General features: G+C 32.3%; 3 protein-coding genes across 3 annotated transcripts; all 3 read right to left on the bottom strand.

The window, feature by feature from the left end:
- Nucleotides 1–253: 253 nt before the first annotated feature.
- On the bottom strand, nucleotides 254–3,586 carry LOC105107799 (Calcium-dependent lipid-binding (CaLB domain) family protein). Its single transcript, XM_011001842.1, has 7 exons — nucleotides 3,429–3,586; nucleotides 3,209–3,313; nucleotides 2,982–3,108; nucleotides 2,806–2,877; nucleotides 1,061–1,106; nucleotides 652–943; nucleotides 254–547 (listed from the first exon to the last, which is right to left on the bottom strand). Exons 1-7 carry the CDS (start codon nucleotides 3,469–3,471, stop codon nucleotides 510–512), a joined length of 723 nt encoding a protein of 240 aa, XP_011000144.1. The 5' UTR covers nucleotides 3,472–3,586; the 3' UTR covers nucleotides 254–509.
- Nucleotides 3,587–5,059: 1,473 nt separating this feature from the next.
- On the bottom strand, nucleotides 5,060–9,932 carry LOC105107797 (phosphatidylinositol 3,4,5-trisphosphate 3-phosphatase and dual-specificity protein phosphatase PTEN-like). Its single transcript, XM_011001841.1, has 12 exons — nucleotides 9,487–9,932; nucleotides 8,906–9,007; nucleotides 8,764–8,820; nucleotides 8,007–8,072; nucleotides 7,693–7,869; nucleotides 7,493–7,579; nucleotides 7,321–7,385; nucleotides 7,165–7,241; nucleotides 6,552–6,598; nucleotides 6,250–6,380; nucleotides 6,084–6,153; nucleotides 5,060–5,883 (listed from the first exon to the last, which is right to left on the bottom strand). The coding sequence occupies exons 1-12, from the start codon at nucleotides 9,913–9,915 to the stop codon at nucleotides 5,350–5,352; spliced, it is 1,842 nt and encodes a 613-aa protein (XP_011000143.1). The 5' UTR covers nucleotides 9,916–9,932; the 3' UTR covers nucleotides 5,060–5,349.
- A 3,098-nt stretch (nucleotides 9,933–13,030) lies between these two features.
- Nucleotides 13,031–15,887, bottom strand: LOC105107796 (cysteine proteinase RD21a-like). The gene is made up of 5 exons (XM_011001840.1): nucleotides 15,282–15,887; nucleotides 14,467–14,702; nucleotides 14,210–14,350; nucleotides 13,455–13,925; nucleotides 13,031–13,358 (listed from the first exon to the last, which is right to left on the bottom strand). Exons 1-5 carry the CDS (start codon nucleotides 15,757–15,759, stop codon nucleotides 13,245–13,247), a joined length of 1,440 nt encoding a protein of 479 aa, XP_011000142.1. The 5' UTR covers nucleotides 15,760–15,887; the 3' UTR covers nucleotides 13,031–13,244.
- Between the last annotated feature and the right edge of the window lie 10,448 nt (nucleotides 15,888–26,335).

The following is a 26,335-nucleotide window of genomic DNA, read 5'->3' as shown; positions in this document are numbered from 1 at the left end:
ATGACTAAATATCCTTTTTACATGAGACGATCTGAACTGCTAATCAAACATTACCACGGTCTTACCTTCGCATTGATGGGCTGGTTTCAGCCTGTTGTTTGTCTAGAGCAAGATCCCAGGAGCGGGTATGTATCTCTGTGTTTGTGTTTGTGCACGAGTGTTCATCTGTGTGCGTGTGGGAGGAATAACATACGGATGATGAAAACTAAAGTTGGAGCACAAGCATAGCAGCAGGAAGATCTAAAGCAGTCTCTGAATGAAAGGACACTGAACTCTTTATATTACTGAAACACGCTGCGACAGCTGGTCATTAACAGCCCAAGAAAGCACACAACGAGTAATAAAATTATCTTGCAAAGTGAGATATATCCATGGAAAATACTTGGTCAAGAAATATAAAGAACTCCTTAAGGTGGAGGAAAAACTAGCATCACTAAAACCTAGTGTTCTTTACAAAGCAGTTCATTCTACTTGTTGCTTCTTCACACTGGACATCCTGAAGCATCACTTTAGTGCGGTGGTGGAGGATAGATTCCAGGAAACGGGCCTGGAGGGGGGAAAAAAAAGAGTCAAAATGGTTATTTTAACATTATTACCAGAAAGAATATCAGTCTTTGACTCTCTAAGTACGAAAATGAACCGTTCAGTTACCTGGAGGATAGTAGGGTGAAGCTTGAGGTGGAGGTGGATATGGTTGTGGAGGATATGCTGAAGGAGCAGGATACGGTGCAGGAGGATAAGTTGCAGCTGGTGGTGGGGGATACGCTGATGGTGGATAAGCTGAACTAGGAGGGTATGATGGATAAGGAGATGAACCTGTGTATGCTGTCGATGGTTGTCCATAAGGAGCTCCATGTGCTGGTGGTGGTGCAGAGTAATATGAGACTTGAGGAGCAGGGGCTCCATATAGTGGTGCTGAAGGAGCATAGCCTGCTGCTGCTTTCTGCAAGAAATAATACACAGTTATTCAGCTTCCACCAATCAAAAATCTTCATAAAAGATAAGAGCACTTTCAGTATATGTAATTGTAAGTTGTAACAGCATCATAGAGATAGCTTACATTGGCATTTGCATAGTGTATTATCAATCTTACTTCTCCAGCATACCTGTGATCACGGGAAAAAACAAATGCACAGAAAAGATGTGCTATGAGACTAGTACCAAACAGGCGAAATACATACGTAACCAGTGAACTCACACATCATGATTTGGAGCAAAAACATGGCAGTGCATGCGTCTGTTATCAATGACGCAGCATATTTGGTTTATTGATATCTAATCCAGGAGTACCAATGCAACTTTTTGTGGGATATGAAATTAGCCTAACTAATTTGGTAGAGGAATGGAGGGGTTGTGAAAATTTATTAACACCATGTTTGGATGGAAGGGTGGGGTTGGTGTGCATTTGGCATTATGGTAGTTTTTGGGGTTGCAGTTTGAAAATGTAGGTCTAAGAAAAGCTACAAATTGTAGTTTTTTGTTAACCAAGGTTTCAAGAGAGTTTTTAGTATGACCCATGCAAAACCGTGGTGTGTGTTGATTAACCACACTTTTAAAATTATGATTGGTGGAAAACACAGTTCCAACCACACCACGCCGCACTACCAAGTTCCCTAAACACTTATTTTTTGGTTATGCAAGGGAATGGAATGGAAAGGAAGGGAATGAAGATTAAAAAAAAAAGGTAAGAGTTACTATTGAATTACAAAAATAGCCTTAATGGGTAAAAAGTAGTTAGTTTTTTAATCTTAGTAAAGATTATGTGTCATTTTAATAATCTTAACCCCATTAAACATTTCTTATTCTTAGTAGGGGTTATTTGTGTCATTTAATAATCTTAACCCCACTAAACACCCTAATTTGGGGTGTTAAGATTTTTAATTTATTTGAACGGTTTGAACACTCCAAACCCCACCTTTCCTTCCATTTAATAGTGAAAACCAAACAAAGATGGGGAGGGTTTTAACCCCATCTTTTCCTTCTCTACCCCTCAACCCTCCTAAACAAACATAGTATAAGGATGAAATATGCATATGAGCCACTTCATATCTGCCCCAAAAATAATATGGTCACTCTAAAGAGAAGCAGAGAGTTGTATTCTTTCAGCCTCAAAATGGAAAGACGACATCCTCCACAAAGCATTAAGGCAATATCCTAGTCCTGTGTTTCAAACTTGAGTGGTCATTTCTTCCCCATCTTTGCCTCACAAAGTTGAACGCATACAGATGGAAGAACCTCACCAAAATGAATGCATACAGCCGGAGAAACCTCACCAAATTGCAAGAAATAGCATTCAGTGGCCAGTGGGAAGAAATCTACCACATAAAAGTTGATAAACTGAAAGTAAATAGAGTGGAAAGCACCGAAATTAATTTGCAATTGATTTCCAATATTGGTATAACATCACCACAAAATCAAATCATACAACAGCTTTTCAATGCAAAAAAATCTCGTATCTGTAGAAATGCACTCTAACTGACATCCAATTCAATGTCTAAAATCTTCATTTTCCTTCTTTGATATGAATTCAACGCAATATACCAAATGGTATCTCATTAGTACTCTTGCAAAACCGGAGACAAAAAGTCTCGGGCTCAGGCCCCAACTTTACCAATCCAGCATTAATTCTATGTACAAACCATCAAAATCAGAACACATGTTTTTCAAAAGAAGCTAATCGCCCCATTCTAATCAAACAGAAATCACTATTTCAGAATATTGGCATTCAATGAAAGGGAACTTAACAGATAAAGCTAGACCGATCCTCTTTCGCAGTTAAATCATGCAAATTGCAGTTATAATTACCTTCCAGTTTTAGTTTGAAGTGGCCAAGTTGTATCGTCAAAACCCTGCGATAGAACCTTCTGCAATTGAATCCTATACACAGTAACATAAACAAAAAAAAAATCAAAGTCAAATTAAAGCCAAAAGGATCAACAGAGAAAAGCATAATTAAGTAAAAGAGGTTGAAGACTAATTACTTTCCGCTGCCGATAAAATCATCAAAAGTTAGGGTATTGCTGTTCCAAACAGCAACACCTATCTCTCTTAACCCTTCAATTAGTGTAAAGACAAACTTCTCTTGGAATGTAGGATTTTTGCCTCCATCTAAAAAAACCAATCATTATAAACACCAGTTCTGCTCAAAATAAACTTCAAATTAAAGCCAGATTGAGATCTATGTGCAGAGTAATAGAAGATTAAGTACCAGTGCAGGTTCTAGTGCGAAACTTATTGCTACCATATTCAACACAAACGTAAGGATCTTGTCTCGAGATCCATTCAGTGTCCTTCAATTTAGTACACCCAACAACTGCATAAAAAAACAAATAACAAATAACAATCAATTTCAAAACACAAAAAGAAGAACGAAATAAAGGGTTTGCTTAATCACGTGTAATAAAACAAAATTAAGAGAAAAAATATACCGGTGACTTCAAGAAGATGGCCTTGAATACCAGAAACCGACATTTTACAAAGATAGATATGAGAGAAGAAAAAGGAGGAGGCTTGTAATATTTATCCACAATACGGTTGACTTTGAAATAAAACCACGTCCGAGGCTGATTAATCAATGGCAGCTTGGTTCTAAGCAGCACGTTTATATATGCGCGTCAGGGCGTGTCTGGTTGTTTTTTCACGGGTCCTTAGAGTTGAAGAAAGAAAAACTGCAGTGATTTTCTGGGTAATTTCGTTTTTAATGTTTGGAAACTGGTTTACGCGCCTTCGTCAGTGACACGCTCTTTCTTTTTGGCCACGAGTCTCCTGCCTAATCAGATTCAGCCCCCTCTTCTTCTTTCTTTTAAGTTGATGTCAACGTTTTCTTGCTTAATTTTTTTCTGGAAAAAAAAATATAGCATTGAGTTTTTCTATTATTATAAAAAATTAAAAGTATTCTTCTTGTCCGAGTAGAGGTAGAAATTGGAAATAAAAAAAAAGGGAGATGACTTCTTCTTGTTTATCTGGATCTTTTTAAAAATATATTTATAATTGTTTTTTAAAGTATTTTTTATATTAAAATAATTTTTTATTTTTTAGAATTTATTTTTAAGATTAATGAATCAAAATAATTTAAAATATACAAAAAAAATTATTTTTAACAAAAAAAATTAAAATGTTTATAAATATGATTTGCAGTATTTCCATATAATTTTTAAAAAGATAAGACGTATTAATTATTCCAACCCTATTATTAATGTTTGTTTTTTAAATTATTATTTTTTTATTTTTAAAATTTTATTTTTTTAACATTAAAACAAACATTATCTTACACACAATGTATTTCCAGCAACAAGTGTCAAGAGTTTCAAATTATACCTTCGATTTTTTATAACACCGAGTCATTTCTCAGGTTTGAATTTCAATTCTTTTATCGTATGCAAGAAAAACTCATAAGATTTTCGGTGATTCTAGATTAAGGCCTGGGAGAAAAGGAATGGAGATTTAGAAATCAAAACCTAACTAATCGAGAGGACCGGTTCGATTATATAGATCCATTAAAGTTTATTGAACAAAGAATTTTTCAATGAACAAAATAAGGTTACCAAATACGACACATTCTTAGCCATAAAATTAGATTATTCCTTGGAATAATTGTAGATCACTTCACCAGCTACAAACAAGTGAGCACAATGTTTTGTTTTAAGTATCTGTTCTTTAAATTAAGAGATACAGCCTGCTGACCCAGGACATGTACAATCTGGAAGGCAACTAGGGGGCCCACCTTCATTATTTTTCAAAAAAGAACGAAAAGAAGGCCCACCTTCACTGCGTCTTTTATTGACATTGACCAAGACGATGTCTTACAGCGATGATCCAAGTAGCTGAAATGGTCAGGTCTGCCAATAATGAGGTTAAATACTATTCTTCACGTGCAGATAAAGCAATGGGCTTGGGCTGTTCTGTTCGTGGCTCTTTGCTGACGGTCACAATCTCGAACAAAAGCAAGAACCAGGTCGCGAGCCGTGTAGGCAAACCCATGATTTCCGTGAAATTGTTTTCGAGGGCAGCCGGCGGAAGAGCCTGGCACAGAACAGCGTATGTTTTTGAAATTCAAAGGAAGAAGCAGAAGCAAATTTGCTTATAACCCTTTCCAAATAATATCAATTTACTAATGTACAGAGCAGTACAACTTTTTCTCAATAAAAGTAATGAAACAATTCCCACTAAAATCTGATGCCACAAAATAATGCACTGATTATTGTCGCCTCCAGCCTGCCTTTTGAATAACCAAAAATAACAAGCCAGATAAAGACCTAGGCGGAACACATCACCAACAGGTAAGCGCATGACCAGCAAACTGATTTATGTACAGATCTTTGCAGGAGGGACACGAGTGCTCCTCCTTGCTCACTCACTCTCGTAGTCTTCATCATCTCCAAAGGTAAAAACAGATGCATCAGCAGCCATTGCCTTGAATTCACTCTGGGTGTTGTTAGCCTCAAGGCTTGAAACAGTTCCACCCACGGCTTCAATTTTAGGCTGGGCGGGGGCATGCGACTGCTGGGAGCCCGTGTTTCCCACAGAAAACTGTTCAGTTGCTTGGGTTAAACTGGCGACTTTTTCTGTTTTGTTGTCAGTTCCAGAACTAGGGGCAGGTGTGGCAGCTGTTTCACCCCCTGCAGAGGATGCTTGAGCCTGCTTTTGTTTGGAAGATACTGATTCCTCTGCCTCACTATCCGAGAACACATCATCTTTATCATTACTTGCTGAGTCTTTATTTTGGTTTGGTGCAGTTGTGCCCGCATCAACTGATGCAGGAGCAGTACTTGAACCTTCATCTGATTTCTTCACAGCAGTTTCAACATTTGACCTGGTTGAAACAGTGCCATCATAATCTACTAGCACAACCTCAACCTGAAATCCTGGGGAAGGCAGTTTCCTCTGCACAAAAATCCAGCCATATTATTATGTAGATAGAGAATGTTGAAAACATTGATATCAACAAAGTTACAGCCATTCTCACTCTAGTTAATAATAAATAAATAAAATCAAGCTATCCACAATTAGTTAGTTATTGCTGCTCCAAGGACAAGCAATTTTTCAGATAAAAAATTAACAACAAAATGTTCAAGGTCCTTTACCTTATCAAACCCATCAATATCACTGGTGTTCAAGATTTTTCTGTTCTCCATAAACTGCGTGTTCAACCAACTGAAATTCCAAAGGAGCACAAGTAAAGCACTTCATTTTCTATTCTTAAAATCTAAAAAGAGATCCATTCACAAGGGAGAAGACCAGGGAACGTACAAGTAAAAATCCCCTTGGCGGTCATGAAAATGAACTTTGAAGTCTCCAGTCACCTCCGTCAGACCAGGCTCCCCTGGCAAAGCAAATACCATAACCCCTTTCTTGGGAGCACTAAACCAGTAATCTTCTGGCTGCAGAAGGAAAGAAGCATTTGTGAAAACTCAAATGCCTACAAGGATGAAGCAGAGTTTAGAATAAATTTTAAAAAAATCTTGGGATGGACAAAGCGATCCAAAAGAAAACTTTTAATGGAGTGTTGTTGACACGTTACTTATTGCTGCCATGTACCCAAGGAGACCTACCGACAAATCCTTGGTTCTGGGATGCTTTTTTGAGGAGAAGAGAACACCTGTGAATGGGAGAGCATTAGAGAAATCCAAACTAAAGGTAGCATGGTAGTGTATTATTTTCACTAAAATTTGGGCTGCCTTTATTTTTATTCAAAAATTATATGCCCAATCTCAATGTACTATGGATATACCTCTTCTACAAGTGTATACACTCATAAGCTTGAGTGGCAGACACACACACATGTTAGAATTGGGCAAGGATTGAGTCTATAGCTGTCTTTCAATTCATCAAAATATTATTAAGAAAGAAATAGATAGAGAAACAAAAGGGAGCTAGTACCCAAGCCTATGCAATGTAGTCCTACAAACTAAACATTACAAAAGACAAAGACAGACAGGTTACAGAGTTCACAAAAAAGAAATCATATCTGAGAATAAGGTCAGATCAATCAATAAGCTAAATATACACAAATAAAACCATCAAATAGAGCAGACCCAGTTAATTTTTTATAATAAAGTATGAAGGGGGAACAACTTGAACAAAATGAGCAGACATTGACCTTCTTGAGGTCAAATGGATTGCCAAGCTAAATAAAAAAGGCATAGCATAAATAACAAAACACACCATTATGATCAGAGATGGTAATTGACGGCCTGATCCAATAAGGGCACCTGTGAAGCCGAAATCCCCTGAGCATGCACCTGCTTAAATGGTGTTGTCAGTAACAACAAAAACATAGATGCTTGCAACAAAAAAAAAAACATTGAACCAGAAGTATACCTACGCCCAGGCTGGCTTTCTCCATTGAAGTATGTTAAGATACGCTCAAAATATTTTACATATCTCTTCAAAAAAGAAAGAAAAACTTAGACAAGAAATACAGAACCTCAACATATAGAGGAAGTATCCTCAATGTGCATTTTTTAATAAATAAATGCAATAATGAACCCACAATTTGACTGGGCAGAACAAGTCCTTTTGCATCAAAACACCTCTTCTGGTTGTAGTAGTCAATAGACTCCTCTGCGGTAGGGAAAAACTGCATAAAGATGGAAAATGAGTTTACAGATGAATCTCAGCCAGAAAACAGAAGTATGTCACTCTATGTCCCTTCCAATTCCTCTTTATTAAGGAATTTGTCATATATCTGACCTTTAAGTAAAGAAGAAGGCTAGAAATCATCAGCCCTGTTCGTGCCATCCCAGCCTTACAGTGCACAACCACGACATTCTCAATATCCTCCTTCAACCACAAGTAAGCACTTTGACAGAATGATGTTATTAGCTGAATTGGGGGGCAATTGTGGTCATCAAATGGAAAACTAGCCACCTGATGCAAGTGTTCAACATAGAAGATATAAGAATCAACCATATGGCTTTCCTCCAGGCACTTAGTCCATATCAGGAACAGCCTCAGCAAGATTGACATTAAACATGAAACAACAAAATAGGTAATGTTGCATTCACCTTTCCTTCAAACAATGATGCATCATACAGCCTTTCAGAACAAAGATTGTATACTTTATACTTGTCCTGCACATAGAAAGTGAATCAAAGTTAAAACAGAATATTTTGATACTAGAAATGAAATAAAGATTAAGATTCAACAGCTTCATGAATGGAGAAGCTAACTTCAGAACCAAAAGGTGTCTTTTTTATTTAAATAGAGCTGAGCATGGCCCCAAAAAAACAACTATATTAGCAACATAGAGTAAAAGATATAACTTATAACCACCCATTAGCTAGAGTCATCTTTGAAAGGAGGACAGCAAATTAAGATCACATGAAGTGGAACTCAGCATTCTTATCAAGAGGGAAACTATCAATGAATGCAACTGTAGCTGAAACTCAGAAGGCATGTTGCATGCATAGATTGCTAACCACAAATTTCATGCATGGAGCCACTTGATCCAAATCACACATGCATGAATTTAGATGATTTGTACAATTCAATGTCAGATTCCAAATTAAGCAGAAAGTGCAGCACATTGCATCAACCAGGACAAGCGCCACTCCCTTCCAAGCAGAAAATATTGACAAAATGAAACAGAACAGTTCTATGGTAAAGTGTGTTGTCACATAAAATATAATCTCCCAACAATGAACAAGCCAATTATCAAATGAATGCATGTTACAATAGTTGACATGGAACAAAGCAGTATAAAGTTAAAAAAAAAAAAAATTGAGAAAGACATAACATACATATCACTGAATGCATTATTACCTTGTGATGGGTTTCAAAAAACTTGATCACTTCTTCCATGTGGTTTCTGTAGAATCCCTGCATCAGATAGCATGATGCATTAACAGTGAAATATTTAATTACAACAATATGGCTACTTTACAGTTCAAATTGACTAGCTTACCTCGACATATCCAAAAAAACCAGAACTCATATCACCAGCAGGAAACCCCATGGCAATTACATTCTCTGTGATATATGTCATATCCAAATCAAAACCTCCTTCCTGGAGAGAGAGATACACCCAAAATTATCATCAGATGTAAAGCTGAAAATAAAATAAAATCCTAAATGAAGATAAACTATTACAAAATAAGCATGAATTATCCTTCTTGTGACTTTACCCTTGTGATCCTATATTCATAAAATCCCAGTAAGCTAGGTGTCAATTAGGAATGCGGCTCAATTTCTAAACATGTATGAGCAACTTCTATCTCAGACACCCTCAATAAAAGATATGCTACGCCAATAACAAAGTAAACAACAAAGATAGTCAACAGAAAAATAAAGGGTACGAACAATTTATGTAGTTTCAGAACATAATATCTCTTCTCGGATAAATTGTTTAAAAAAGAATCCCCACCAAGAAATCATGGAAGCAATTTTAAGCAAAACACAGAAAGAACAAGAATGAAACCAAAAGGAAAGCAATATATGATCCCGTTACACAAGACTACAACAATTTTACAGCAGCCATCATCCTACCTGATATCTTCGCTTATTTTGAGAGACAGCATGCCGAGCTTTGACCTGCACTGCCTTCACTGCATTCTTAGATGTATCAACTAACCCTTTAGTGATTGTTCCAAATAAGCCAGATTGTGAAGTTGCTGAAGTTCCTTCAGGACTATCATCTGCTGCAGGAGATTTTGGAGACAGGCGCAGTCCAAATCCACTAGTAAAACGTGCAAAGGTTGATTTTCCAGCGTTGCTAGTTGGTGAGTCATCTGGCGAGGAAGTCAATGGCTGGGGGATTTTTAAACTTTTGGCCCATGACGTTATGCCAGCTGCAGAGAGTTTTGATGGCGCATCACTTGCAGGATTCTCAGGCACGGGATCAGCAGCAGCTGGAGGATGTTGTGTATCAGGAGCTTTAACAGATGGAGGTGGTGTATCAGCAGATTCAGAATCCATTCTTGTTCTCAAATGTCTTGATGATTATTGAACAGCAATGCTTAAGAAACCAACATAGATAGTCACTATTGCAAACTACTGCAGGTAAAAAAAAAAACATAAGAGCGTCATAAGCAATTACTCCACTTACCACAACAACCATCATAAATGAATACCATGGAAACAATTCAAATGTAATATAGAACCAAAGCCCAAAGCGCTTATTAAAAAACATGCTGCTTCCACTCCCATTTTGAGAAAACTGAGTCATTTGAATCAAACTTAGGCTTGCAGCCCACTAAACCTACTTGATAATCAAAAGCATTAAAAAATTGTCGATCCACGCAGTAGTAAACTAAAATCAGATTACGAGGATTTAGATTCAAACGAAAATCACGGTGATTAAACAATAAAAGAGATGTGAATTTGGATTGAAAATAACGAAAGAGCAAACTGAATGCAACGATTTGAGATCTAAGGCAGTGATTGTTACCTGATTGAGATTCGATTTGTGAAAGATAAATTAGGGTTTGGGAGGGAGGGAGAGGCGGGATTTATGGAGATTGAGGTTATCAGTTAATGAAATGAAATTGTTTGTTGGTGATCGCGTTACTTCACGTGATCGGTTTGGTCAATTGGTTATCAAAAATAGTAAGCGTGATGGTGATTGCTGATTGTCTTTTGTTGTGATCCAACGGTAGAGACATATGGGGAATGCACATTGACCATTTTACAGGGGCGGGGTGTCAGAGAAGACCAGGCGCAAGGAAACGGTACCGTTTAGAAAATTGTTAATTTAGTAGTTAGCATAAATAAATCACATACCACATCATACTGATAAGTGGTGGTGTGAGTCGGGTTAAATTTTTTTAATATAAAAAATTATTTAAAAATTATTAAATTATTAGTAAAATATTTTAAATTATATAAGAGTTAATTTAATATGACTCAGTAGATTTTATGAGTCCAAAAATAATTCAAAATGATATATAAAAATAAAGTTGAACTAAAAACATTTCAAGATGATATCCTTTTCTAATATTAAAATAACAATATATATAGATTGATCTGTGTCAACATATTAAATTCACAACTCCGATTATAAAATTATGATAACTCTATAAAAAACAAATAAAAATAAATTATAAAAACTTAATTCTCAGTCAACCCAATATTAAATAGTGAAATTAAAAAAAAATCAATTAAAAAGATCTAAAAAAGTTATTCAAGTTAACTTATCAAACTTATGATCAATGTTATAAAACTGAAAAACTTATAGGAAGCAAATTAAAATAAATTATAAAATTTAATTTTAAATCAGCCTAGTTTTGAAGAACGAGCTTAAAAAAAAATCAATTAAGTAAAGAACCTAAACAAAATCTAAGTTAATCTGATAAACTCATAATTCAATCTATAAGACTAGGATAACATTTAAAAAAAAACACTATTTAAACTTGGTTAACTTTTCAAATTTGATTCAACTAGGGTTAAATACTAAAACACGCAACCCTAATTATGAGATCAATATGTCTTTCAATAAATAAAATTAAAATAAATTACTAATCTTAATTATCAATTGATCCAATGTTGCATATGATGAAATTATATAAAAATTCTATTAAAAAAAACATAAAAAATGACTAAAGTTAACTCGAGTTAACTCGTTAGGCATTATTTTCATGTATGATGTCAAAATAACCTAATAGAAAACAAACCAAATAAATAATGATATTTAATTCTCAGTCAATCAAATATCAAAGGATGGAAGTAGAAAATAAAAGTTAATTAAGAAAAAAACTTAAGCCATCTAAATTAACCTGCTACCCTTGTGATTCGTGTCATGAAAATTAAATAACTCAATAAAAAACAAATCTAATATTAAATAATAATTGAAAAAAATTAATTGAAAAAAAACAAACATATTCAAATGAATAATGTTTTTCTGATGAGGGATGCATTAAAAACCCCTCTTCAGTTTAAAAAATATACAAAAAAAACTTAAATCAACTCAAGTTAAACCGTTAAACACTATTTTCGAGTCATGATGTCGGAGTAACCTAATAGAAAGCAAATAAAACAAATCATATAGTTTAATTCTCAATCAATTTAATATTAAATAATAAAATTAAAAAAAAGTTAATTTAAGAAAAAAAAATTGAGTGAATCAAATTAACTTGTCAAATTTATGATTGATGTTATGAAAGTAAGATAAACCAATAAAAAATAAATCTAATATTAGATGGTGAAATAAAAAAACATTAACTAAAAAAACAAAAAAAAAAAAACAAAGTTAGTAAAAACCCTTCATTTTTTAGTTTTTCTTGTCGAGGGATAATGTTAAAGATTCTTATTATAACCCAAAAATAGAAAGGGAAAATCCCTATTCACGTTAAGAAAATAGTTCCATTGAAATTTTTTCATAAAAAAATAATTAACCTGTATATATTTTAATTAACATATTTATTAAATATAAAAATTTTAAGATAGAGAACAAGGATTTGGTTTGACTTTTTTTTTAATACAATAAATGCGCATAAAATCATACTAATAAAACACATATCCTTACTTTTTATGGTAGGGATTTTAATTTTTTTTTTAATATTTTAGATTCTTTTTTAGAAGAAAAGAAAAATAGAAAAAACTTGTTCTAAAAAATAATTTTCATTTTTCTATTGATAAAATCCTTTCTTGTAGTTCATAATTTACAGAAAAAATGGCAACAAATTCTTGGTTTTTGCTTATTTAGCTACAAATTATTCTCGCTTACCAATGTTTCCTTATTTGGCTACAAAGACAGCTATCATATTTATTTATTTATCTGTGATTAGTTGTGCCTTTGGATATGGCTGCCATTGACTCAGTGACTGGTAACCCCTCTTTAAAAAGAATAGAAAGAAAGAAAAATCAGCTGCAGCTGCAGCCAGGAACCCAACACCACTCTCTGAAAGGGCAAAAAGCATAGTTACAACCGGGGAGTAGCCAGCTTTTTCGTCGTTATTTTATATTTTATTATTTTTTCAAGCTAGTTTTTGCTTTTTCTATATGGATGAAGGATACCAATCGTGCACGTCGGGGTTTCATCAGACAACTGAATAGCGGGCAGTGATTCTAAGCAATGAGCCCCACAAACACCATCATAAACGAAAATCAGAATTGAAGGGAATCAATCGTTGATGATGATTATTTACAAATGGAGGCGATCCAATCGTAAGTTTATAGCATCTTCCTCAGCAGACAATTTAAAGAATTTACAAGTAATGAAAAACTAGATGATAAATTTCGCTGAACTAAACAAGGTCAACCTTAGCCCACATATTGCTCTAGCAGACCCTTAACGACCTAGGATTATCTCAAGCAGGGCTGAACCTCCTACCAGCTCGCCTCCTACCACCAAGCTGGTGAGACTGATTAATTCTAGCAGGAGCTCGAGTCAACGCCTTAACGCCAAATGGATTGCTCTTGCTCTGTAACATATCAGCAGCATACAAGGTTAAAATTTCAGAAGCTGCCTTCACAAACTCATTAAAATTGTCTTTAAAGGAATAGGTGACTATACTTACCATTCGGCAGGTTCCAGCTTGAAGGTCACAGACAGGATACTCGTGAGGGCAGCAGCTGTAATGGTCGTCGCAGCAAGTTGCAGACTCCAGAGGGCAGCACCCCCATCCAAAGCAATAGTCACCGTACTGATATATGCAGCAGCATGTGCTTCCAGCAGGGCATGAGTAGTAATCATCGCACTCTGAGGAAGGCTTTTCTGGAGGTGGAGGGTTCACTGGAGATGGAGGGGACGGCCCAGGATTAGGGGGATTTGCAGACTTCTTGGTGGGATATGAAGCTTCCATTGCTATTCCACACTTTCCAGTTTCAGTGCTGGCAACATCACGCTCCATCCTGATGTACCCATTCTCTCCCCAAGCAGGACCCCATGAGTTCCTCACAATCCAGTAATCTACACCATGCTCTGTACCATACCCAACAGTAACCACACCATGGTCTAGCTGTGTTCCACATGACCCAGTAAAAACACCCTGAACAAAGAAGAAAAGAAACATAAGACTATGTAATCAATTAACGTGCACAAGACTACTTAAAATTCAGTTTGTGGGAAATTGCCCCATTCAGAATTCAAATGTTTCTTGCTTCCAAGCTAGTGAACTATAAATGATGCATTCTGGTAACAAGGCTACGAAGGTTAATGAGTCAGGCTTTCGCCTATTATGTATTACAAACAAATTATAATTTGTACAATTTCATAGTTAAGCCTTGATGCCAAAGCATAAAAATGGTTGGTAAGATGGGGTGCAGGGCTTACAGATTGGTAGAGTTGGAAATCCCTTCCACCAGCTTCAATGGCAACACTAACAGGTTGATTTGCCACAGCCTTCTTTAATGACTTCTCGTCATTTTGTGGAACGTCTTCATAACCATCAATTGTAACAACTCGAGCATTTTTCTGCAAAAACAAAATGATCAAGTACATTAAGGATAAGCAACATCCCGATCAGACTAAAGATCAAATATTAATTTTCTATAACATGAAACTTGAGGAGGGAAAACGATTCAAGATACCCTATTTGGATCACACATGCTATCAATAGCCTTGTAGGGGTAATCTTCTTCGGTATCAATACCACCATTCTCAATAATAAAATCGAAGGCATAGTCCATGAGACCTCCATTGCATCCCAGGTTATATGTCTTATCGCAATCCACCAACTCCTGTTCTGACAGAGATGTCAAGTTACCAGTTACAATTTGGTTTATCCCTTCCACTGCGCCAACAGTGGAGAATGCCCAGCAACTCCCTTTGATAAAAAAACAAAATAAAACTCTACATTAGAAAATAGCCTGAGCCAAACAGAACGCTTTCATAAAATTTTTAGCTGCCAAAATTAGACACCAAACTGTTCGATCTGTGTGTGGGACATCAAATAATCCTACCTAAACCAAATTCAGTTACCATAAAATATGAATCAAATAGTCCGATTTCTAGCTGATCTTATCTTTAAAACCTAAAGATTCCATCCAGAAAATCAAAAAATTCAAATTATACTTAAATCAAATCCGGAGAAAAAACAAGAGTTTCTCCCACCAAATATCTAGTTTAAGAAAACACAAACAGACGGATAACAATATAAAATGATAGCGATATTTTAATGGTCAAGCAGAGAAGACCCAAACTAAGAGCATCCTTGGAGAAAAATATGCCCCTGGTCCCACGTCAGTTATCAAATCTAAACCCCCAAAATAAAACACAAACACAAACATTGGAAAATCTGGGATGAAATTATTTTTCATGAGACTCAGACCCAGCAAATTTGCTGTCCAACGACATCCTGTTGATAAAAACAAAAAGAAAAAAGAAAAAAGAAACAAAAACATACCACACTGCCCTTGATCTTTAACAGGGGTGACAGCCCCTTTTTCTCTCCAATCAACAGTCTCCGGCAAATCATCACCTTCCTTAAACAAATACCTCTCACTTTTTGGCCCACTTAACAACCTTCTCTTCCTATCCATCCTCGTACCCAAGTAAACCGACCGGTACTCATCGTTACTCAAATCCGCAAACATGTTCAACCCAAGTTTATAACTCGGGTTCCCAACAGAATTATGTTCATCGATAAATTTAAGGTTATCCTTGAAAATCTCAAATCGTCTTTCTTTCTCACCCAACGCATTATATGCTCTACCATGTTTAACCAACCACATCTCGTAGATTCTTCTTGTCTCTGCCTCTGTTCTTTCTGGGATTTGGCCATGTTTTATGTTGTAATCAATAATGGACATGTCTATGGCTAAACAAACATAAAGCAAGGACAACATAGCCAAGACGGCTAAAGATCGACGAAGAAAGGCCATTGTTTTGCGAGGTTCTTTGTGTTTGTGTTTTGTGGAGAGTTTCTAGGTTTGTGTAGGTAAATATATAGGGAGGGGAGGGGAAGGGAAGGGAAGAGGACCGGAAAAAGGTGTTTGTACAGGAGATGGAAGGTGTGTTGAAATTGGCTGATGTGGGTCCTGCTTGTATTTGGAGAAGTATGTGGGTGTCCACGGCTTTTTTATTTTTTATTTTACTGTAATCAGGATTCTCGTTAAACAGTAATAGATTTTTTTCCGTGTTAACTGCGAGAGAGATTAATTTTTATTTAATATAAAAAAGAGATTTAAATAATAATAAAAATAAATAAAAATTCACAACTTAATAATATAATATTAAAAAATAAAATAAAAATCAAAGTTAAATTAAGTTAATCTTTAAAACTAATAACTTTAAGAATGAGACCAGATGATTATAAAAAATACAAAAAAAACATTAAACAAATTCTTAACTATCAAAAAATTAAAAAGAAAAAAAATAATAATTAAAACAATTAAGACCAAACTTTGTATAAAAAATAAAAATAATAATAATAAGGGACTTAAAAATAAAATAAAAAAGATAAAAAAAAAGAGTAATTAAAAAAATAAGAACCAAGATTGAATTAAAAAACAAATGAAATAAAATGCTAAGGGATAAAATTGAAAGAAAAAAATTAAGAAAATGATTTAAAAAAGAAATTAAAAAATAAAGAATCCAAAATAAAGAAAGATCAATTAAAAGAAAAATGATTATAACTGAATTTTTTTTCTTTATTATTTTTTATCAAAATAATATTATTTTTACTTTTTAGCTGAATAAAAAATCAAGCAATCAGCTTGAGGAAAACCATGTCAACAACTATTGATTTTTTTTACCATTATGTTTTTAAAAAAATAATGTTATTTTTACTTCTTACATAATAGAAAAAATTTAATTGATACTTGTAATCCTAATCATTTAACCCAATCTCTGATCCGAGACATGATGAGAGTCAACTCCCGAGTCGAGTTTTAAAAGTATGATAATAAAATAAACACTAAATATGATATGAAAATTTAATAAAATTAAAAATGATGGATGAAAATGCAAAAAAAAAAAAAATCAATCAAGAAGAGAACTCCAAATAAAAAGGAATTCCAATCATTAAAAAGAGGATCAAGTTAAAAAAAAAAAGGAATTAAAATCAAATAATTATGGATGAAATCAAAAAATAAAATTTAATTAGAAAAAATATTAAAAATAAAATAAATAGGAATCAAAAGGATAATGATAAAATTTAATAAAAACACATAAAAAACCAAATGTCAATTAATGAAATTAAAAAAAAAACAAATCAAATTTAATACAATTAAAAGATTGAGGATCACTTTGTAATTTTGCAGAGCCAACACATATTTTGAGATGGAAGAGAGAGGAAAAAACAAGAAGGAGAAAAATTATTGCTGGAGCTTTGTCATTTCCTTACGGCTGAAACGTGTCAGCCCACCATGTAAAAGGTGGCTCGCTGCTTCAAATGTCGTCCTTGAAGGTGACCAACGACAACCAAAGACACAACACACGCCGCCTGAAAAGCGCAAGTGCCTCCTACCTACTGACGTGTGCTTTGCATGTGCTAACCACTATTATTTCTAAAATGACCATAACACCCTTAACCCCATAAGATAATTGTAAAAAAAAAAATCAAGGTTAAAAAACCAAAAATGCCCCTTTACCTTGGGCAAAATAAAGTTAACTCTAGGGGTTATAAGGTAATTAGACTATACAAGAAATATGAAATTAAAAAAAAAACCCTAAGACATTAGTTACGTATTTCTTTTATAGGACATCAATGTAATTATACTATGCAATAAAAGATATCAAAATACAAAATTAACTCTAAAGGTGTGTTAAACTATTTGGTTTTTTTAGAGAGATATTAGTCATTTTATTATGGATTGCACTATGCACAATCCACAATAAAACACTGATGCCTTTTAGTTTTATTTATAATTTCAAAGTTTACACCATTATAATTATTTACACCTTATAATTTGATCATTATACTTTTTTATAGTCTCGGATTTAGTTTTTAAGATTTTTAAAATCTTTTTCCACACCTGCAAGTTAAATGTGGAAGCTTAGTTGGAAAGTTTTTGTTTGAGGAGTAGTGATGTTTCTTTGCTTTCATGTGTGTGTTAATCACATATATTGAAATATTCTTGGGATAAAATTTTATTTGTAATTTTTTTACTCATTACTATGTAAGTATTTTTTTATTTGGGTTTTTTGTTGAAAAATAGTAATACTCTTAATAACAATGTTACTATATAAACAAAAACAATCATATAAATACATTATACTATATTTTAAAACACGTGGGAAAAACACTATGTAGGTACTATGTACATAGATTCATTATACTATGGACTACACTGTAGAAATAAAGTATTTGCATTGTGGACAACACTATAGCACCAAGAGGTATTGTCTTTTTTGTTTTTTATTTCATAAGTTGTTAGGTCACGCTTGACAGCTAGATCTAACACTATTGGGTCTGGTTAGGCAGTTGGAGCCAATAATTTTTGGAAGAAATCACAAAAAAAATGCCCCCATAGTTCTACAATATTGTCCACAATGCAAACAATCTATGTCTATAGTGTAGTCCATAGTCCAATGAGTCTATGTAAATAGTATTTGCACAGTGTTTTTGGATGGGTAGTTAAACCCAAGTTTTCTTCTAAAAGTTACTGGGTCTAGCTTTCAGAACTGACTTTCACGAATAAACCCCAATGATGGTTACCTTCTTTACTTAACCTAACCGGCCAGAAGGTTCCTTTACCGATAGCTGACAAGAGATCTCAAGGTTAACGGTTAGTTAATTCTCTTTTCTTCGTCCAATAATAGAATTTCTTTACTGATAAAGCAACCCGAGATCATGTTTTTACTTCAAGAGAAGGTTGTACTATTTAATTTAGGAGGAGGGGTGGTGAATCTCATTTCAAAATTGATCAAGCCATGAAGTGATCTTTACTAGAAGGAAAGAGAGTGACATCAAGTTCTTTTCTTTTATTATTTAGTATTAATATTTTTTATAAAAAGATATATTAATTTGTTAAAACTAATTATTTGTTGTCTTCATCAGTCAAACAAAACAGATCATTTCTGTAGGATTGAAGAATTTCATTATACCCCCATCCGAACCCAACACCATTAGGTTTGGCAAGGCAGTTAGACCCAAGTTTTCTTCTAATGTTTGGCTTGACTATCAGACCCAATACTATTGGGTTTGGAATCACTGTCAGTCCAGGACACTTAAATTATTCTCTATACTCTTTATATTTTTTTGATATTTGAAAAAACATTATTGACCCACTACGAAGCGCGGACCAATAAGTTAATTATATAAACATATATGATCGTTATTTTTCATTAAAAAAAATCAATTTTTACTTATTATAAGACCTATATTTGTTATTTATTAGTTGACGTATTAATTTATATAATTGATTTGTAGCTTAAATCTAAACGCAAATTAATTTTAGAGGGGAAGGAGGTTCAACTTAATTGATAAAAGTGACTTAAAAGAAAAAAAAATTAATTAAATGTTTTATTATGTCTAAATAGATTAATGAATATCATATCATCCAAAGAAAGATTTTTTTTTTTTAAAATAACACATAAGTTTTCATGTTTTTTTTTAATAATATAGAGTATTAAAATAACAGAAAATGATGGGTCATTATTATTTTTCATTGATTTTTTCATAATCAAAATTCACACATGACAAACCCAAATTTAATAAGTCTAAAAAAAACTTTTAAAATATGAAAACCCATAGTCTCATACAATATGCCTCGTCTCAACCATTCATAGGCTCAACTTTGATAAGTGCTCAACGTTATAAGCTTAGCCTAGAGAAAAAAACCCAACCCTCATAGGTTTAATTTAGAAAAAGATTCCAACTCTTATGGGCTTACCCCAGGGGGTGAACGCACTATTATAGGCTCAGTCTAGTGGAAGAGCCCAGCCCTTATAAACTCGGTCTGGGGAAAAAGCCCACCATCATAGGCTCAACCTAGAGGAAGAGTTCAGTCATCATGTGCTCAGTTATATTTTAGATCTTATTCTCCTTACATATCCATATTTATAAAAAATCTCTAAAAAATCTACTATATTTTCATTGCATTAATGTTTCTGTAAGGAATATTTGTCCCTTATTAATGCTATTAGGACAAAAAAACATTTCAGCCCATACTTACCGTAAAAGAACAAGACTTATAGGCTATAAAAAATTCATGAGTCCTTCAAGTGTCAGGTTCACAATCTCTTTATTCTCTATATTTTTAATATATATATTTTTAGAGTTTATCTTTCTAAAATATTATCACATCTTCTCTCTCTAAAAAGATATTTACTTAAATACCTGAGAGTCCTTAAATCTACTAAATGAGACCTTTTACAGGTACTAGTCATATTAACTTACTAAGCACCAGTCACCAGCCACCTTGGCTAGGGAGAATGGATCAAATTATTAGAAGCACGAGATTAACCGGTTATCCAACACATTAGTCTTGCTTTTGAGCTACTTGGATTTTTTAGGACATCATTATTAGCATTATCTATAGGAACTTGAACGAAAAGTTAGTTCATTACTGTTTATTAAAAGTCCTTTTCATGGTTGAAAAAGCCCTAATACAATGGTAATTATATTAGTGGTTATGTTTATGGCTATGCCAATGACATGTCTATGACTAAGCGAGTGGTTATGCCCACAACTATGCTTTACATGGCTATGCCAGCAACTACACCCGCAATGATGCCCATAATTACATTGATGATTATGTCTATGACTACACTTATGATTATGCTTATAGTGCTGCCCCAAGGCTATAACTATAATTTTTATGTGGCTTAGACACGCTAAAAGATGCCATCAGGACATAAGGGCTCTAATGATACACAAGAAGTGAGTTCCACGTACCAGGTGAGCTCTGCTTGTTGGACAAATTTCACCTATCAGGCGAGCTTCATACTATTCAAGTGATGGATATGAGGTTTTTCTAATGTAGTGATAATACTCTTCAATGGATGAATTTGGTCTCTTTGGTGCAATAACACTATTATTTATGGGATGAGAATGAAGTTTAATTGATGCAATAACATTACACTCTAAATGATGTACTTGGTCTTTTTAGTGCAATACCATCACTCTCTAAAAGATGGGTATGAGGTTTTCTTAGTGTAATGACATCACTCTCTAAAGGATGGGTATAAGATCTCCCTAATACAATAACACTACTCTATAAGAAATACACTTTGTTTCCCTAGTGCAGTAACATCATCCTCTAAAGAATAGGTATGGGGTTTCTTTAGTGCAATATCACCACTCTCCAAGGTATATATATGAGGTATTCTTAGTGATATAACATCACTTTTCAATGGATGGTAGCATAATAACATCACCCTCTTATTGGGCTCCTTTAATAGGTACTTTCAGTGAGTTTTTTATAGCCACTTAGAAAAAAAAAGAAGTGATAGGCGAGGTCCACCTACAAGATAACTTTCAACTATTAAACGAGCACAACTCTCCTTATAAGAAATTGACATGGTCTTTCTAGTGCAATAACATCACTCTCAAAGGAAATGATTTGTATAAGGTCATCCTAGTACAACATCATCACTTTCTAAGGGATATATATGAGGTTCCTCTAGTGAAATAATATCATTATCCAAGGAATCAATATAAGATCTCCTAAGCAAGTCCCACTTACTAATACAATAATATCAATCTCTAAGGGATGGACTTGATCTTGCTAATGCAATAGCATCACTCCTTATTGAGTTCCTCAATAGTTCCCTTTGCTCTTATTGGGTTTTCCTAACCACTTAGAAATTTTCTAAATGCAAGCTTCCTTCTCTCATTGGCATCCCCTTAACCACTTATAAATTTGCTAAGTATGAGCTCTACCCTCTCATTTGGTCCTCCCTAGTCATTTAGAAAGTTTCTAAGTACAAGCTCCACCTTTTTACTGGGTTTCCCTAGCCACTTAAAAATTTTCTAAATAAGACTTCATTCTTTATGGGTTCACCTCAGACTTTAAAAAAAAAATTTATGTATAAACTCACCCTCTTTAGATTCCTCCAACCACCTAGAAATTTTTCAAGTACAGGTTTTTTTTTTATGAGCTTCTCCTCTTATTAAAAAAACTTTATAATTATAAAGTCTTTTATATCTTACCATACTCTCCTATAAATTTTTCTAAGTATAGATTCCTTTATGGCTCCCCTCTTGCATACTTAAAATTTTTTTCAAGCATTATGTATGCCTTTACATACGGGCTCACTAGTATATTACCTAGGGTCTCCAGCCTGCTTCTTGTATAGAGAAAATTTGACAAACTTATCATGATAACCGACTATTTTTACAAATTTTTAAGTACAAATATTGTAAAGACTTTAGAAACTACTAACTAATCTAAATTTAACATGTCTAAAAACCTATGGTCTTAAGAAACATGTTGAGGCCTCACCACCCATGAGCTTAGTCTTAAGGGGAGAGCTTAGCTCTCATGGACTTAGCTTAGGAGTAGAGTTCAACATCATGGGTCTAATTTATAGAAAGAATCCAACTCTTATAAGTTCAATTATATTTTAAATCATATTTCTCGCATATTTCTAGGTATATAAAAAATCTCTCAATTACCTACCATGTTTCCATTATATTAATATTTGTATAATAAATATTTATTATTTATTAATATTATCATGATAAAATAATACTATGACTCCTCCTTTATTAGAGTGTGTTTTTGTTATCAAGTATGATTAGGTAAATACATATTCATTTATATATAATTTTTTTTATTAAAAAAAAAAAACAAGAAGACAATTTACTAAGGGAATTGCTGCTAAATTCAATGCCTTTTACTCGGGGAAATCAAAATGGCTGGAATATGGAAGATGGCAAACCTGCTTACCGGGTATTTAAAAATAAACTTACGGGTGTTTAAAATTATATATGAGTGTATTTTAAAAATATATTTAATTTAAAAATATTAAATTAATATATTTTAAGTAATTTATGATAATTTTGATATGGTAATTTTAAAAATAATAAAAAAATATTTTAATATATTTTTCAAGCAAAATACTTTTAAAAAATACAAGAAAATATTTATTCTTTTGATTTTCCAAATATATCAACATGCCCGGTGCCGGCAAGCAGGCAATAGATTCTAGAGGTATATTGGTCCACGATTGGGACCTCTTGTCTCGATGGATATGCAAAGGGGCCATTTGAAAATAATCACGAGGAATGAATTATTAAAAAAAAAAAAGAGCAGAGCACGAATAAAAAATAAAACACATCCATTTGATTTGATAAATAATTGGGGCAGAAATTAATTACAACTACGCAGATTAAATGAATTTAGTATATGTTTTACGAGTAGGTCCATGGTATGAATTTAAAACCCTATTAACCCTTTAAAGACCGGTCAATATAGAGATGATTCGAGGTCAATTCCCTGTTTTAATTATGGCAATGCATGGAGAGGCAGACGGTGAATGAGAAGCTTTGAATTACCTCAAATATACTTCACTTGATTCTTTGAATTAAATTTCATATAATTTGGATAGCCCAAGATCTCAGAATCTTTTACCCAAGATTCTTTTAAAAAAATTCAATAATTAGATAACATCACGCCAGAGAAAAGTTTTTACCTTTGCAAAATTAGATTTGTGAGAAATTACGAGCTTTTTAGTTTTAAATTCTTTAAATATATATAAATAAAAAATATGCAATTTGGATATCATCTGATTTTTTTTCTCATTTTACTCAAATTATCCCAAATAAATTTCAAGTATTTTTTTTAATTGCATATTCTCCCAAATTTTTTAAAAAATTATTCCTTGAATTGGTTGGGATAATCTGAATATTTCATATATTTTAGAATAATATTTATCCCTCTTACATATTATTATTTTGATTTTAAAATACTAATTTATTATTTTTATAATTTCTTACCTTAATTTTTAGTTTTTTTTTTGCTCTAAAAAATATTATATTTTATTTGACAAAGGTTGAAAATACATTTTTATCAGAGATGGATCTAAAAACCTTGGGAAAAGCTAGTTGGAGTTCACACGTCAATAGAGTAGTTATTCTCCATCAATTTGATGGTCGTCAAATATTGCAACAATTAAATAAATTTGCATTTTAAATATTTTATCTGTCACATCATGAATTAAAAGTCATGGAACAAAAAGGTATTTTTCTTTTGAATGCGAGATTTGATTGGAAATGATTAGACGAAGTTTTTTTATTGATTTTGTTGCGAGATAGATATATTTAGTTTTTATAAAATTTATATATATATATATAGAATTTTTTAATGTATTTTTATAATTTTAAAAAATTAAATTTAATTGAAAGTTTTTATGTATAAATATAATCAAATAAATCAAGAATTATATATGTGAATAAATAAATAAATAATTCTTAATGATACTTAAAAATAAACCTTTAAAAATTAAAATATTTAATTTGAAATACATAATATTTACTTTGTGTTTGTTAAATTTATTTATTAAAATAATTTTTTATTTAAGTAAATGATAATAAAAATAGAAATAAAAATTAAATTAATTAAATAAAATAAAAAAATATCATGCAAAGTTGCATGTATTAAAAATACTATCTAAAAAAATATTTTTTATTTTTAAAAATAATGTTCACTTATATAAAAAATTAAAAAAATTATCCTTTTTATATTAGAAATATTATCTAAAAAATTTTTGTTTAAGAAGTTAAAAAATAGAAAGCTTGTTTATTGATAAAGAATGAATTTTTTTTCATGGAATACATGTTTAATAATTAAGAAAAAAAATTATTTACTTCAAAACACCTATTACATATTTTTTATGGTACGAAATATTGTATTATCTGGTTCATCTGTATTCTTATGTTCAATTTCTTTTACTATTTTAATTGCAAATCGAACAATGTCTTTGTTGCAGAAAAATTTCACACGATAATATGTTTTTTTTTAATCTTCATCTAAACAAAAACTATTTCAAAAATAAGATAGAAATCAAGATAATATTTGATATTTTTATAATGATTGTTTTTAAAATATTTTTTATTTAAAAATATATTAATATATTATTTTATTTTTTAAAATTTATTTTTAACATCAATATAATAAAATAATTTAAAAACATAAAAAACAATTTAAAATTAAAAAATTATATTTTTTTCAAAAACACAACTTTTCTAAAACTTTTAGAATGGCTATGAAGTATTTGAAGATGTTTATAAATATAATAATTATTGTTTTTTAATATAATTTTTACTTGAAAATATATTGAAATATATATATTTTTATTTTTTTAAAATTATATTCTATATTATATAATCATGTCAAAACAATTCCCACGCACATATTAAATAAATAAATAAGTTTAAAAAAAATATAATTTCAACTATATTTAGCAGTTGGCCGACTGCCATGCCCGCCAACAGTATTGCTGATGTTAGCGCACGCCATTCTAGTTTGTCGCTTGAATTTTACTAGCTTGGTGAATATTCTATATTATATAATCATGTCAAAACAACAGGATTGCATTTGAATCGAAATAGAAGGACCCTATTCGGCGCGTCTGGACAATTCTTGCTTCTAACGAAAAACAAACAAAGGAGTTTCTCGTAAAATTTATAAATTTTTTATAAAAAAATATAATGTTTAGGAATCATACTAATTCTCCTGTTTAATTTTATAAATTAATATTCAAAAGAAATTTTAATTTTTTTTAAAATATATTATTAATAATATAAAAGATATATCTTTTAATCTCAATTAATATATAAACTAGTCTGTGACCTATGCTCTGCGGCATACTGAAAAAAAAAAACATCTTAGCACTAAAAATAATATCAAAGACCACAAATATATTTTAAAAAAGAAAAAAGAAGTCACGATTTAGGGCATAGATACAGCTAGATTAAATAGGCTTGTCCTATCCCACAACATCACATGGATCCAATTAAAAAACAAAAAGAAATGATCATTGTAAAAATATGTTAATTAACAAGAAAAAAAGCAACAAAATTACATTTCAATCTAACCAAAGCAACAAAGAAAATTAAAAAAATCCAAGGGGAAGATATCCTAAGTAAACCTTAGTGTGTTTGTCTTCATGCAAACCATGCATGATTTCACAGTATCACAGTAATTTTTCAAAAAAACTTGAAAAAAAAGATAGAATACAAAGTGTTAAAAAATAAAAAAAGATTAATATCACTAGTTAACCTTTTAAATTTGTCACCTTGATCATGAGTCTAATGCAACTCTACTAGCAATAACCATGACTCTTCCAAATTGATATTAGAGGATAAATTAAAAAATAAATAATTTGATAAAAATCTCTAGAAAATAATAATATAAAAAAATGAGGACCAAATGCTACATAAAAAAATCAGAGTGAATGACACGACTAAAAGATTGATGTCTTCTCCCAAGTGCAGGAGTGTCGAAGTAATAAATAAACCGGCAAGACCGGGGTCGAACCATAGGGAGGTTAATTGTACAAATTATAAAC

Source organism: Populus euphratica, unplaced genomic scaffold (assembly GCF_000495115.2).
Source record: "Populus euphratica unplaced genomic scaffold, PopEup_1.0 scaffold166.1, whole genome shotgun sequence".
NCBI lineage: Eukaryota > Viridiplantae > Streptophyta > Magnoliopsida > Malpighiales > Salicaceae > Populus > Populus euphratica.
This window is presented reverse-complemented; position numbering and strand designations above follow the sequence as displayed.